Source organism: Lithobates pipiens, unplaced genomic scaffold, assembly GCF_037356315.1.
Source record: "Lithobates pipiens isolate NorthernLeopardFrog02 unplaced genomic scaffold, aLitPip1_a1.2 Scaffold_17, whole genome shotgun sequence".
In the NCBI taxonomy this organism is placed as follows: Eukaryota; Metazoa; Chordata; class Amphibia; order Anura; family Ranidae; genus Lithobates; species Lithobates pipiens.
In genome coordinates this window covers 5,619,661-5,636,184 of record NW_027507755.1, presented here as the reverse complement: position 1 = coordinate 5,636,184, position 16,524 = coordinate 5,619,661, and the positions used below count along the sequence as shown (strand labels likewise).

Here is a 16,524-nt window from a genome sequence, read left to right as displayed (position 1 = left end):
GCTGAATCAATTCCTGTCTCTGCCCCATCTCCGAGCACCGTTTCTTGATTCCACCCCCCATCCACTTCTCAGTATTGCTCCTTTTAGAGAATACAGAACAAAGTATCATTTTGTGGTGCTAAGTAATTTGTATGGAATTCGTTAATATTAATAAAAGCAGTAAAATAGATCCTCAGCAGCAATAGACCCTCCCCAGCAACAACAGATCTTGCAGCAGCCAGCATCAATGGACCCTTCCCTCAACAGCAGATCTTTTTCAGCAACAATTGACCCCCGGGCAACATAAGCCACCCCCCCCCCCAACAAACCAGCAACAATAGGTCTCTCCAGCAACAATAGATCCCCCAGCAGCAATAGACCTTGCAGAACACCTCAGCACCCCTTGCCATTACATACAGTGCTGGAGGGGCCTGCGTTCCCGCTGAAAAAAAAGCCTTGGTATTAAGTACTCGGGACCTGTTTTGGGAAGCGGCCATCTAACTTATCTTACATTCCTTATACACTAATTCACACTTCCTTACCATCAATTGGCTGTCATTAGGTTTTCCTGTAGCACCATTGTTTTTTCAATTTCTTTCATTGGACATGATGATGCCAAGGGATAGTCCACCACCGGGGGCGGGGCGCTATCTGTCAGAGGAGTGGAGGATCAGGTAAGTAAAAAATTTTCTCTTCTCCCTTTGCAGTTTGGGCGCAGGATGTTTTTTTATAGTTGCCCAGATTTGGGCTTTGAGCTAGAGTAGCATTTTCATCTTTTTAATTTTTAGGTTTTTACTAATCTTATGCCCTGTACACACGGTCGGAGAATCCGTCGGAATGCGTCTTATCGGACCGTGTCATCAGATAATCCGACTGTGTGTGGTATGCATCGGACTGATTCCATCCGAATCTCCGTCGGACCCAATTTTCCAACATGTTGGAAATATTTCCCGACCAACTGGGCCGGACGGGCCTAATCCGATTATGTGTAGAGCATTTTGATCGGACCAAGTGCCACGCATGCTCAGATCAAATTCCTACATCAAAGCTATTGGCTACTAGCCTGAATGTAGTCCCATCGTAACGAAATTACGTCATCACGTTCTGAAAGATCGGATTTTTCGCCAACTTGGACCGACCGTGTGTATGCAACAGTTTCGGACACAATCCGTCGGACTAAATGCGACGGACAAAATCTGACGGATTTGGTTGGCAAAATCTCCGACCGTGTGTACGTGGGCTTAGAGTTAGGCTTTAAACTAAAGCTTTGAAACCTAACTTTAGCCACTCTAATTTTGATTAGAGCGGGGAAGGTTTTACCCTAACTTCCTGTCCCGGAGACAAAAAATAGGGGGATGAACAGAATACAGCTGGTGCACTTATCTCTTCTAGCCTCAGCCTTCATAGATTTATTTTTGGTGCTATGGTACAGGTGTGCTTTAAAAGGAGGAGTGGTGGCGGTAGCAGACACATGGGACTGTTGTTACAGGATTAGTGAAGTGACTTGGAAACATAATTTAGAATAAAGGTTCCCCTGCATAGGGGAATTGTACATGAGACTGTGCCAATGTGTCTGCTCCACCCAGCTTTGTTGCCAGTGTCTATAGAAACCACAGTGATCTGATCTTATGGCACAGCAGAAGGAGCAAACCAAGCATAATTCACCACATCGCATTGCTTCTCATCAGGTATGAGTTCAGGAATCTCTATCAGTCTCTTAAAGAGCATCAGTTTCAACTAGGCTTATGCAAAGGTCTGAATATTCAGCCATCTGTTAGAACAGACTTTCACCGTAGAGTTTGACTATTCAGCTCAAGAGTCTGACAGGTGCTGCCTGGCCCCACACCAGGGGCGGACTGACCATTGGGCCACTCGGGCACTGCCCGAGGGCCCCATGCCACTAGTGGGCCCCAGCAGCCTCAGTAAAACCAGGGACAGTATGTAAAAATTGGTGTTTTTTTTTTTTTTACATCTGTCTCTGAAATGTCCCTTACCGCCATCCTTTTGGTCTAAAAATCCTGAGATTATAGCTGTCCCACCTCTCCAGTACCTTCTCAGCCAATAGAAACATGTCTGTGTATACTGTGTGATTGTATACTGTGTGATTGTATACTGTGTGTGTGTGTTTGTTTGTGTCTACTGTGTTGCCCCATAATCTCTGATTGCCTGGGGGCCCCATAATCTCCTATTGCCCGGGGGGCCCCATGAGTTGTCAGTCCGCCCCTGCCCCACACACTGGGGTTGAATTACTAAAGGCAAATGGGCTTTTTACTTTGTTAGGGAATTTACACTTTGCAAGGGAATTATTCTCACAACTTAGTGAATATGGTGAAGCTCTGCTACCGTCTATCATCCAAATATGTGCAGGCATGTGTTTATTTTCCTTGGATGTGATTGGGTATTCTTTGCAAAGTGACATTTTAATACATCCACTGAGTACAGGGGAAATTATCTTTCAAAGTGCAACTTACCTTGCAAACCGAATAGCTTATTTACCTTTAGTAAATTAACCCCAGAGTCTCCACTCCTGAGAGTATGCAGTGGTGTCAAACAAGAGTCCCACAATGAGGAGGAGGAGTTGAAGGAACTCTAGAGATTTGTTATTTGATGTAGTTATGACATCTGAGAAGCTGGAAGCCAGTATGTGGTCAGGCAGTTGACAAGGTAGCTAATGCTAATTTTAGGTGTTGCTTGGTCCACATTTGGGAATACACAGATTTCTTAAGAGACAGAATCACACAAAGCAACCAATCAAAATTGAGTTCATGCCAGTCCAAGCTGATTCTGATTGCTTGCTGTGGGGTACTACACCGAGCAATTGCATTTAAAGCTGAAATTATGTAAATTTTTACATATCTACATCCAGATTGGACCAATGTAAGTATATATATTCCATACCTCTGGGATGCCTGTGAAGGCTGGAATTACTGTAATAGGCACCATTACTACAGCAATCGCCACTAACTTTCAGGTCTCAACGTGAGCTGCTGCCTTGCTGTTTACTGAACGCAGGAGATCTTTCACTTGGTATGGGCGCCATTCAGAGAACAGATTGCATTTTCTCAATGAATGCAAAGTGTTCTCTGACTGGACGAGGTGGAAATTGGGATGTCACCGCGTGTAAAACCACCGATTATAATAACATACATAAATAATTTATATTTGTGAATTTTGGGCGTATCTCTTACATTATTGTAATTGCTCTTAAATTTGTTAATTTGTGGAATCTTCTAATTATTAGTTTTACTTGCTGGCAGGTGTGAAATTATACTCCTTTATATGGAAGAGCCCTGAGGCCATCCTAAAAAAAAACGATTTTTTTACAGAATTCTAAGTTTGAAAGTCAGAATTCTGAGAATTAAAAGTCAGTTTCAAACTCAGAATTTTGACTTTTAATCTCAGAATTGTGTTTAATAAATGTTAGCATGGCCCAAACCTGGAATCTCAGAATTCTGACATTCAAACTCAGGATTCTGTAAAAAAAATAAATAAAAAATAATTAGTATGGCCCCAGAGTCATCCTAAAAAATCATTTTTTTTACAGAATTCTGAGTTAGAATTTCTCTGAAATTAAAAGTCCGAATTCTAAGATTGAAAGTCTGAATTCTGACCTTTAATCTCAGAATTGCATTTATTAAATTTTAGCATAACCCAAACCTGGAATCTCAAGCCGCGTACACACGGGCGGACTGTCTGGCCAACTTAGTCCGTCAGACAATCCGACGGACAGTCCGTCATACTTTCGAATGAACGGACTTGACCACACACACCACTTTTTGAGCGGACTAATACGGCGTACTAAGTCCGCCATACTATCCCCCCTACTTTTGAAATGAACGGACTCGCCCACACACGCAGAGGAAAGTCCGCTCATTTCGAGCACGTCTCCAGGTAGGTGGGGCCCACGAAGGAGACGTCGCTGACCCCGCCGCCTGGTATGGACTTAAAGGGGAACCCCAACGCCGAAAAAAATCGGCGTGGGGGTCCCCCCCAAGTCCACAACAGACCCTTGTCCGAGCACGCTACCCGGCCGGCCAGGAAAGTGGGGCGAGCGAGCGCCCCCCCCTCCTAAACCGTACCAGGCCACGTGCCCTCAACATGGGGGGGTACCCTGGGGAAGGGGGGGGCCGCGCGGCCCCCCCACCCCAAAGCACCTTGTCCCCATGTTGATGAGGACAAGGGCCTCTTCCTGACAACCCTGGCCGTTGGTTGTCGGGGTCTGCGGGCGGGGGGCTTATCGGAATCCGGGAGCCCCTTTAATAAGGGGGCCCCCGGATACCGGCCCCCCACCCTATGTGAATGAGTATGGGGTACAATGTACTCCTACCCATTGACCTGTAAAATAAAAGTACCAAAAAAAACACAACACACGAGATAAAATACTTTATTGCACAGCTCCGGGGGTCTTCCGTCTTCGGGGGTCTTCTCGCCGGACTCCTCCGCTATCTTCTTGTAGCTCTTTTGCTAGCGGAGGAGTCCGGCTTTCTTCCTCGCCGCCGGCCTCTTCTCCGGACTTCGTGGGTCTTGTCCCCCTCTTCGGTTCTTCTGCCGGGCCACCGCGCCTTCTTATAGCTCTTTTACAGGCGGTGGCCCGGTCTTCTGTCGCCGCCGCCTTCCGTTCTTCTTCTTCTTCTTCTTCTTCTTCTTCTTCTTCTTCTTCTTCGTCTTCTTCTCCAGGAGATGTTGCCTCGACGATCTCTCCGGCCGGAATGCCAGGGACGCACTGCGCGGCCACTTATATAGGGACAAGGGGCGGTGTCACATGGCTTTATGTCACATGGGTTGGTGTCACATGGTGACCCCGCCCCCTTAAGGTGTCATAGTCCTCATGTGACATCAACCCATGTGACCAACCCATGTGACATAAAGCCATGTGACACCGCCCCTTGTCCCTATATAAGTGGCCGCGCAGTGCGTCCCTGGCATTCCGGCCGGAGAGATCGTCGAGGCAACATCTCCTGGAGAAGAAGAAGAAGAAGAAGAAGAAGAAGAACGAAAGGCGGCGGCGGTGACAGAAGACCGGGCCACCGCCTGTAAAAGAGCTATAAGAAGGCGCGGTGGCCCGGCAGAAGAACCGAAGAGGGGGACAAGACCCCCGAAGTCGGGAGAAGAGGCCGGCGGTGAGGAAGAAAGCCGGACTCCTCCGCTAGCAAAAGAGCTACAAGAAGATAGCGGAGGAGTCCGGCGAGAAGACCCCCGAAGACGGAAGACCCCCGGAGCTGTGCAATAAAGTATTTTATCTCGTGTGTTGTGTTTTTTTTGGTACTTTTATTTTACAGGTGAATGGGTAGGGGTACATTGTACCCCATACTCATTCACATAGGGTGGGGGGCCGGTATCCGGGGGCCCCCTTATTAAAGGGGGCTCCCGGATTCCGATAAGCCCCCCGCCCGCAGACCCCGACAACCAACGGCCAGGGTTGTCGGGAAGAGGCCCTTGTCCTCATCAACATGGGGACAAGGTGCTTTGGGGTGGGGGGGCCGCACCCCCCCATGTTGAGGGCACGCGGCCTGGTACGGCTCAGGAGGGGTGGGCGCTCGCTCGCCCCCCTTTCCTGGCCGGCCGGGTAGCGTGCTCGGACAAGGGTCTGTTGTGGACTTGGGGGGACCCCCACGCCGATTTTTTTCGGCGTTGGGGTTCCCCTTTAAGTCCATACCAGGCGGCGGGGCCAGCGACATCTCCTTCGTGGGCCCCGCCTACCTGGATACCCGCTCGAAATGAGCGGACTTTTCTCCAGGCGGGAAAAGTCCGCTCATTTCAAAAGTACGGCGAACTGGCATACACACGGGCGGATTGTCCGCCGAAATGCGAGTACGACGGACAGTATTTCGAACATTCCGAAATACTTAGTCCGCCGTACTGCACGCTGAAAAAGTCCGCTGAAGCCCACACACGAGCGGACTGTCCGCTGAAATGTGTTTCGGCGGACTAAGTAGGCCATACAGTCCGCCCGTGTGTACGCGGCATCAGACTTCTTTCTGACTTTCAAACTCAAAATTCTGTTCTGAGTTTGAAAAAATAAAATAAAAATTAGGATGGCCCCAGGACTCTTCCATACTTTTTAAATACTTTAAAACAGTTGAAAAAAATAATTCAGTTTCTGTTTTATGATGCTCCTGTCAAGTGGTAATATTTAAAAAGTGTATGTATGTATACAGTGTGTTTATACATTTTTATGTCCATCGTAAATACCAATTTATTATATTATTATTTATTTTTAACTTATTTTATCGTATTCTAATAATTTTATCGTATTTTATCGTATTCCCCCTTAAGAAGATATGAGGAGACAGCCAAGGAGCAGAATTCATGGTGGGAATGTGACATTGTGGAATGTAACATCAGATGAAGAGATTAATGAACAGGAAGAAGCAGAGCTGACTTCTACATTGGAAGGGATACCATTCAGTGAGTGATCATTACATAAATTCATTTTAGGGTAATAGATTTTTCTGTCATAGGGTAGCTACGCTCACTCCTCTAGTGAATCCATGGTGGGAGCTATGATTGTCACTCAGGCTAGCACACACTTCTCCATCTTAATCTCCATTACATGGGGGGGGGGGGATTAGTAGTATACAGAAGAAAGATAACATTGGCGTTCTTTCAGCCAGTCTGGTGACCCAGGCATTCTTTTCAAACAGCACAGCTTTGTTGGTGACCTCACTCTTTTGTGCTGCAGTTAAAGACTACAGATTAATCAGTGCCCTGCCCTCTGCCAGCTGATTGGACAGTGAATGGGGCATATCGCACTAATGGTCTCCCTTTTGCTTTATTGGCCTTATTGGCTTACAGGGCTGTCCTTACCTCTTCCATTAGGAGTTCCACTCTGCAGAAGATTGCAGGGAGTGAATTAAAAAACAGATTCAGCATCATACAGAATTTTTATAGACAATCGGTATATTTTTAATGAATACATAACTGGATTGAACATATTTATATCTATACAATTTTACTGGTGTTCATAGATTTAAGATAGCTGGGAAGTTTCCTGGTGGGTAAAGATGACTATGCAATGTTAGGGTATGGTGCTAACCACCTTGGCACCACCCTTATCTCCAAGGAACAATAATGATTTTCATTAAAGTGTAACTTTACTTTTGTGGGAAAAAATTTGCAAATAAAAAAATAATACTATAGTATATACAATTGCAGCTGAAAACATATTGTAGCTGCATTTCATTACAAATTACCTATCCTTTTCAATCTGCAGCTCTTTAGTTTTCTGTAAAATGCAATGCAATATGGCTACCTGGAGGTGTTCTGGACACAGAATGTCATTTCCTGCTTGTGTGATTGGCTCACTGATTTTCCCCGAAGTCTGCACTACAATACAAGTTAGATTTCTGTCATCCCAAAAATATAATTTGTGGTGAGATACTCCCAATAGGAAATCACATCTAAGGGAATGCAGGCCCTGCAATTTTCCATATTAGAGCTCTGAAGTGCAGCAGCTGATTGATAAAAATAAACCACTCCCATTAGTTACTTTCCACATGGACACATATAAACACACAGTCATTTCTTCAGAATAACAAAAGGTAGGACTCTGCAACAAAATTTGTTAAAATCCTTGTACTGTAAATAGATCACCCAGAGGGGATTTGTTTTCTCAACAAAAGTGGGGTTACTATTTAACCATTACAATACAGGGCACTTTCGCCCCCTTCCTTCCCAGCCCAATTTTCAGCTTTCAGCGCTCTCGCACTTTCAATGACAATTGCGCGGTCATGTTACGCTGTACCCAAATGAAATTTTTATCATTTTGTTCGCACAAATAGAGCTTTATTTTGGTAGTATTTATTCACGACTCAGTTTTTTTATTTTTTGCGATATAAGCGAAAAAAGAGCGGAAATTTGAAAAAAAAAACAATATTTTCTTCTTTCTATTTTAAAAAGAAATCCAATAAAATCAAATTTTGTCATAAATTTAAGCCAAAATGTATTCTGCTACATGTTTTTGATAAAAAAAAATCTGTTAAGTGTATAATAATTGGTTTGTGTGATCACGGACATATGTATGCAAATGATTATGTACAGATGTGTGCAGGTGATCACGGACATATGTGTGCAGATAATCATTGGGACATGTGATTTTAGTGGGACATATGTGGGGGACATGTGTTTTTATTATTTGGGGACATGTGTTTTTATTATTTGGGTACATGTGTGGGGACATGTGTGTTTTATACTAGACTGGTGATCAGTGAGTAAAAAGCTGTAAAAAACAGCTCATACTCACTGATCACCAGCCGGCTGCAGCGATCTGCTCTCCTCTCCTCAGCGACCACTTCCGTGTGAGGAGAGGAAAGCCGATTTCCTAGCAACCGGCTGTTTGTTTACATCACATGACGGCTGTGATTGGACACGTCCGTCATGTGATCAGGAGGGCCAATCACAGAGCCCTCCTGCCGATCCGAGATGCGCCGTGTCCGGGTGAGACAAGCGCATCGGGATCTCGCCGCTGCGCTGGCATGCGCGTGCGATCACCCACCCCCCACCTTCTGAAGGACATTCCTGAACGTCTAGTCAGAAGAAGAAGGCTCCCACCCGACCGTATATATATACATTGGCCGGGTGGGAAGTGGTTAAAGTCCTTCTAAGCCAAACAATTCTGTAAGTGAGATCCATGGGCCCTGGTATTGCCTATAGTCATATGATGTCTATCTTGAGAACTTCAACCTAAAGACAGTCATAGACGGTTCAAATCTTGGCCGGTTCAGCAGGGACTGGCCAAGATTCAAACCATGTATGGGCAGGCTGATTGTACAACTAGTATATTGGATTTTTCATGCGATTATGGCCAGTGTCTATAGCCACTAGCAACAATCACTGTGTGTTCCCCTGGCCGGGATAGCTCCCCCTGCTGGGGAGGGGAGGCCACAATAGCTCAACAGGAGGCATTCCCCCATCAACACAGTGTTTGTAGGAAAGAACATCTCTCCATCTAAGGCCAGCTTTAAACTGGCTGTACAATAGTAGCTTTTTGGTTGAAATTTTTCAGTTTAAGATCATTAAATTTTCTATTGGTTAGTGGGGGTCAAATCCACATTCATTTTTGTCCACAGTGATTAGAAATTTCAGTGAAGCAGGACAGAAAATGTTTCCTGAACAAACAAATTTGTAATAGATAATGTGTTTTTGGTTTGGGAAACTTAATTAATCCCAAAATTGAATGTTAAAAGCAAACATTTTTAAGTACTTTCAAACAATATTTATCAAGTCATCTGATGAGCATTTTCGTACATTTTGTAAAGATAGTGAGCTGAAACACTTATGCCCTGTACACACGGTCGGACTTTCCGACGGAAAATGTGCGATCGGATTGTGTTGTCGGAAAATTCGATCGTGTGTGGGCTCCATCTGACTTTTTCCGTCGGAATTTGCGACACACAAAGTTTAAGAGCTGGATCTAAAATTTTCCGACAACAAAATCCGATCATTTAAATTCCGATCGTGTGTAGACAATTCCAACAACAGTGCCACGCATGCTCAGAATAAAGTACGAGACAAAAGCTATTGGCTACTGGCCTGTTTATAGTCCTGTCATACGTCTTGTATGTCACCTCGTTCTGAACGATCGGATTTTCCGGCAACTTTGTGTGACCGTGTGTATGCTAGACAAGTTTGGGCCAAAATCCGTCGGAAAAAATCAGACGGATTTTGTCGTCGGAAAGTCCGACCGTGTGTACAGGGCATAAGTTTGTATAACGTGATTTATGTTTTAAAATGTGTGCACTACATTCAGCTGAAACTGCACTCTTGTCTACAGGAAAGCATTTCTTTTATGTTGGCACCCCAAAAAGGATCCAAGAGATTACTAAGGAAGAGAGGTTCCTACAAAATGATGAAGTTCAGGTTCCACCTGGTAAGAACAAAGTTAATTGCCAAATCCTTGGGGGAAAGGGGAGATTTGGGACTGTATATGAGGCATAGGACCCGTAGGTACAATGCCTCCAACCCTGTTTGACAATTCAGTAAAGAAGGAGGTTTGGGACTTTGTATGAAGCATACAGCTGGGGGGGGACCATGATGCAAATTGTGTCTGACCAGTTTATTATGTAACTGTAATTACTAAATTTCAATACATTGCACATAAAGAGTATAATAGAATAAAAATGTACTCCATCTATGATGTGTACAACCAAAACATCATAATACGATAGCATAATAACCCATATTAATAATAATAATAATGTCAGACAAATAACCCATGCATCACACAATACATATATAAAAGTGCATGATTGTTGCAACATATTGCAATAAAACAGAATAAAATTGATGGAATGATCATGACTGTAAACATGATAGTGGCATCAACATATGTCGACACGTTTCATGGATGACCTCCACTCATCAGGAGCAGATGCTTGATATAAATGTATAATTAATAAGCTGTACACATTAATAATCATTCTCAATTTAAGAGAAGGGAGAGGAAAAACAAAAGTAGGGAAAATATCCCCCCCATACTTACAATATAGCTATGAGTCTGAGTGATGAGAGCTGCAGGCCACTACACATAACCGATGTACATGAAAACTGATGTTAATGTGCATAAAAACTCACTGAAACGGCCATGAAAACTGATGTCGCTGCAAGTTAAGTGTGCAGTTTTTCCATCAGTTTTCCTGCATGAATAGTGTGAATGAGCCCCTACAGCCAAGGAAGCTGCTTCTGTTTGACCTGTAACTGCCATGGTGCTGCACATGTGATCAGTTATGACACTAGCCATTTGATTGGTTTGACAGTTTGATCGAGGACTAAAGCAAATGTGACAGTTAGCAATCCCAGCATTCCAGGAACTGTTTTTTTTTTAAAATCTGTTAAATCAATGGGTTTAGTTCCGCTTAAGATTTTACTGCTGTTCAGGGGCTCTGGGCTTCAGCAAAATGACAGCCTCCAGCAAGAAGATTCAGGAGCAATGCGGGAGGCAATTTACAGCACAGACTCAATTCTGTAGCATAGTTATTATTATAGCATTATAACATTATAGTATATATATATACATATATATATATAATTATTATAGCATTATAACATTATAGTATATATATACATATATATATATATATAATTATTATAGCATTATAACAGTGGCGGCTGCTGGTATATTACTATTTTTTTTTGGGGGGGGGGGTGCAATCTGCTTCCTGAGCCAGGATTGGCTGGAAGAAGAAGCAGAAGGACAATAGGGAATATTAATTTGCTTTGGTCACACAAGTAGGTGGGCTCACCCTTTTTGAAGCCAATTATAGCCTCAGGCTCTAATTATGTGCTTCTTAAAAAAAAAAGGCGTCCAGCGCCTTGCATGTAAATTAAGGGCCGCACCTGGATGGGCCGCCCCTGATATAGAATATACAGTGTTTCTTGTTAAAGAACATTATTTTGATCAAATTATTATTGGTGAAGTTCCAATTCAAGAAGGTTATCCAGTATTCATGATGATTCTACTACAGTATTGTGTGCCCCCCCATTCTAAGGACTGCAAGACAGTATTTTCTGATAGATCAGATCTAACTTGTCTAGGGGAAGCAAATTTGGCTAGGAACAGGAATTATTTTATTTTTTTCTTGTAAACTAAAGAATTATGTTGTGGTTGTGTATCTTGCTTTGTGGTTTCCATTATATATATTGAACCGTCTAGGCAGTTCAAAAGATTTATGAGAAGATTTGTGCTAAACTTTATCAAGCACTCTTATCTCTTGCAATGCAGCTTTATCTTTGATGGACTGCTAACCATTCTGCAAGTGAACATTTTGTTAACTACACAAGATCATTTTTCTCAGTACTGTTAGGTGATACTTGGGGACCCAAAACCAGTGATTTTCATCAGAGGGTTTATTGTAGAGGTCCTTGACAATTTTTCTGTTGAGTATTTATACTCATAATTAGTACATATACACTTGATAATAACCAGTGTTGATCATAACCTATATATTAGTATGTAATAAAGTTCATTACATCTTAAAGGGAAACTTCAGTTAACAACAAAAATTAAAATCAGCAGCTACAAATACTGTATCCAGGGCTGATATTAGAAACCACTGGGCCCCATACAGACAACCTGACATGGAACCCCATACAGCCAACGCTTCACTTATGAATGAACACAGTAAGTGATCGGTATCGGTCACTCATTATGTTCATTCAGAAAAGAAAGGAAGGGGCTGGTAAATATGACATATTTACCTAACCCTTCCCCCATTCTCAATCTCAAAGGATCCTATTGTGTGCTTGCAGTTGCCAGTGGAAAGAAGAGAAGGGAAGCCAGCAGCGCTGTGGGGGCAGGGGCACACAGAGGAGCCTGGGTAGCAGGAGGAAATGCATGTAGCACAGGGAGGGTGATCGTGTGGTGGGGGGGGTGGGCGATTCCTAGAACAAATCCTTTGTATGGTTTTCGCTGCAGCAGCTGAGCCAACAGGAGGAAGAGGAGAAGAAGCCAGTTTGGGAATTGGTTCCAGTAATTGCCCCCCTGCTGTACTGATTATCCTGGCTGCCCACATCTGATTCACCCTGCTGTTTGGGCCCCCCTTCTGGCCCAGGCCCCGTACAGGAGGACTGGTGGTACCCCCTTATCTGTGGCCCTGACCAGCGGTGGCCCATCCATAGAAGGCGCACAGGTGCAGCCTCCCCTATCCATGCGTCCTGCCACCTGATCTACATATCAATGGTGCCGGGCCATGGATTCCAATGCAGGGTGGGTTTTATGTTGAAGCACCTGATTAGAGCCAGAGGCTCTAATAGGCTTCAAAAAGGGTGAGCTCAGAGCACAGAGCATTGCACTCTGAACCCACCCAGTTGTGTGGCCATAGCGATCTGTTTCCTGATCCTATTGGATGCCTAGCGCTTTGGTGGAAGACACACAGTGGAGGGCACCTGCGCTGCCCGCTCTCCAGGAGAGCACACCAAGCCCCGCCACACAAGCAGGTAAGTGTCACACCACCCACAGGTGTGGGGGGGTTGCTGTTTCAGTGACGTGCTACGTCACCAAGGGGGTGATGTTTGCCACCTCTCCAAAAGAAGAACCCACCAGCTGCCACTGGCCCTGGCTGTACATAAAAAAAAAAAAAATTTTACACTGTCATTTTACATTTTTATGTTTTTAATCTCTGTTACTGTTGTCACAAAGAATGTTTACATTCCCTTGTGACAGTAATAGGCATTGGCAGGTACTCTTTATTCTTTATGAAGAGATCAGGGTTCTATAAGACCCCAAACCCCTCTTTTGCACTTCAAAGTATTCAAAACGTCAATATCGACCTTTTTGAATATTTTATTTTTTAAAACTAGTGCCTTTAACCACTTACAGACCGGACCATTTTGCTGGTCAAAGACCAGACCACTTTTTGCGATTCGGCACCGCGTCGCTTTAACTGACAATTGCGCACAAAATTGATGTCCTTTTTTTCGCACAAATAGAGCTTTCTTTTGGTGGTATTTGATCACCCCTGCGGTTTCTATTTTTTGCGCTATAAACAAAAATAGAGCGACAATTTTGAAAAAAACGCATTATTTTTTACCTTTTGTCATAATAAATATCCCCCAAAAATATATAAAAAAAATGTTTTTCCCTCAGTTTAGGCCGATGCGTATTCTTCTACATATTTCTGGTAAAAAAAAATCGCAATAAGTGATTATTGATTTGTTTGCGCAAAAGTTATATCGTTTACAAAATAGGGTATGGTTTTATGGCATTTTTATTACTAATTTTTTATTATTATTTTTTTTACTAGTAATGGCGGCGATCAGCGATTTTTATTGTGATTGCGACATTGCGGTGGACACATCGGACATTTTTTAAACATTTTTGGGACCATTGTCATTTATACAGTAATCACTGCTATATAAATGCAGTGATTACTGTGTAAATGACACTGGAAGGGGTTAACCAGTGGGTGGCAGTGTAGGGGTTAAGTGTTCCTAGGGGTGTGTTACTAACTGTGTGGGGGCTGGGCTTTCATTTAGTGAACACTGATCTCTGCTCCAATCACATGGAGCAGAGATCAGCGTCACTAGTTGCTAGGCAGAATGGGGAAATGCTGTTTACACGGCATTTCCTCCATTCAGCTGCCCCGTGAGATTATCGCGGGTATGCCCGCGGCAATCGAGTCCGCGGGACCTGTGACCGGACTCACGGGGGTCCCGACCGATGGCAGGGCGGCATTGAAGATTGGATGTACCTGTATGTCAATATGCCTGCCCGTGTGATTCTGCCGACGTACATCGGCATGCGCTAGTCGGGAACTGGTTAAGATGCCAGTAATCCAATGCTTTGTTTGGGTCTTCGGCCAGCCATTGGTTGCTGGTTGTGGGAGGCTGGTTGCTTGAGCCTTCCAGTGAGACAGGAGAGCCTGGGCAGGCACCGGAAGGCGACGGTCCCCTCCCGTTGCTTTTAATAACAGCCGAGCGGTTGTCATTACAATATAGCCGACCGTCTGCTCTAAACAGCTGTATGCAGCTGTATGCATCACCCTGGTAAAACCCCTTAAAGCAATATCGGTCTAGTCTGAGACCGATACCGGCTTTTCAGAAAATGGCGATATCGGCCTTCCTGAAAATCGGCCGATCTCTAATATAGTTGTATATAAAATGCACTGTCTATCTTTCAAAAAGTGTTTCCAAGTGCTAAACCTTTCATCATTCAATTTCTAAATTGCTGCCTTTTATAAATTTCAAAAGCCAATATAAAGGAATAGTAATAGTAAAAATAAAATCACTTGTGCGTTTAACTAATCATTTTTTGTATAATTCTTCTATAAGGGGGTGTGGCAGGAGGTCCTATGCCTACAAACTTTTGCTGATAGGTGTCCCTCATCCCCATCTCAAAAAGTTGTGAGGTATTTTTTAACTGATAGCCATTTGGGATGGGAGAGGTGTGTGGCCACTGGGCTATCTCTTCCTATTTCTGCAGCATGCTTAGGGTCTGGATGGACTGGAGCCTGCACCCTCACCAGTCAATGGCATCCAACTCATCAGACCTTCATAGCCTGAGACAGGACCCTTAAAGTGATTGTAAAGTCACATAGTTACATAGTTAGTAAGGTTGAATAAAGACACCAGTCCATCCAGTTCAACCTGAGTGAGTGTCTACAATTGCACACTCACATCGGTCCCTACCCTCAAGGAGTCCATGATCCAAGGTCCCCATTCATATACTAGGGCCAATTTTAGACAGAAGCCAATTAACCTACCTGCATGTCTTTGGAGTGTGGGAGGAAGCCAGAGTACCCGGAGGAAACCCACGCAGGCACAGGGAGAACATGCAAACTCCAGGCAGGTAGTGACGTGGTTGGGATTTGAACCAGCAACCCTTCTTACTGCTAGGTGAGAGTGCTAACCACTACATCACTGTGCCGCCCAAGTCAGAAGTTTTTTTTTTTATCTTAATGCATTCTATGCATTAAGATAAGAAAACCTTCTGTGTGCAGCAGCCCCCCTCAGCCCCCCTAATTTTTGTTGTGCAGAGTATTGAAATAATGTACTGGAAGCTTCTTGTATACAGCAATACACTTTACTTTCATGGAGGATTGCAAAGCATGTCTTTACAGCATGAGAAGCATGAAACAGGAACAAGGAGCATACAAGTATACTGTGAAGAAAAACAAACACTTCTTCTCATCACATTACCATAGAATACATACTATAATAATACAGCGCCACCTGCTGCATAGATAAGTATAATGCAGTATATAGTTGACAGTACTTTACATGCTGTTGTCCTTCCAACACCCCTTCTCAACAGCATGTGCTTTGTCAAATTATATTCAGCTTCTTCTGGAAATAACTGACATTCCTTCAACAAAGGCTTGGTGAGTACATCAACATTCATCTCCTCTGATGGAAAGTATTGAATGTCAATAACACCTTGCTCTTGGTTATCCCTCGGTAGGTGATACTTGACGTTGATGTGTTTGGTCCTAGGATTGACCCTTTCTGATTCCGTAAGCTTTATACATCCCTGGTTGTCTTCAAAAATGGGAACTGGTTTTGGCATGTCTATCCCAATGTTCACAAAGAGTGGATGAATCCATAATGCTTCTTAACATGCGTGTGCTGCTGCAATGTACTCCGCTTCAGTTCAGGATAGAGTGACAGTTTCTTGCTTTCAACTAGACGGTATTACGGTTCCTTCCCCATACTGGAAGATGAATCCAATTGTGGATTTGCAGTCTGTGCAGTCCCAGGGCATTCACATATCCGACCAGTTTTTGATCTGATGTTGCTGGTAACCGTAACTTCATCTGAATTGTTCCCTTGAGGTACTGCATCACTCTCTTCACTGCGTTCCAGTCACACTGACAGGGAGCCAAAACATTCCTGCGTAGTATGCCCACTGCTGCAGCTATGTCTGGTCTTGTCACAGTGGCAACATATAGCAGCTTACCAATTGCCCTGCCATACATATAATTGTTGGGTAACAAGTTTTCTGCTTCATTGCTCTTTAGATTTAGCCTGGTTCCATAGGAGTTTTCACTTCCTTTGCATCTTGCATATGGAATTGTTCCAAGATTTTGGAGATTTTCTGAGGTTGGTTAAGAG

The 16,524-nt window shown here is 43.8% G+C and overlaps 1 protein-coding gene across 6 annotated transcripts in view; it reads left to right on the top strand.

Moving 5' to 3' along the window:
• Window positions 1–1,521: 1,521 nt before the first annotated feature.
• The window catches only part of CUNH11orf97 (chromosome unknown C11orf97 homolog), a 148,706-nt gene continuing 133,703 nt past the window's right edge, over window positions 1,522–16,524 (top strand). For 3 of the 6 annotated variants that reach the window (XM_077484963.1, XM_077484959.1, XM_077484962.1), the window contains exons 1-3: window positions 1,522–1,667; window positions 6,256–6,387; window positions 9,752–9,847. In XM_077484963.1, coding sequence (XP_077341089.1) covers window positions 6,261–6,387; window positions 9,752–9,847 — 223 coding nt within the window. In that variant the 5' untranslated portion in view covers window positions 1,522–1,667; window positions 6,256–6,260. The remainder of the gene's footprint in view (window positions 1,668–6,255; window positions 6,388–9,751; window positions 9,848–16,524) is intronic. The other 3 variants (XM_077484960.1, XM_077484958.1, XM_077484957.1) reach the window with 2 other exon arrangements.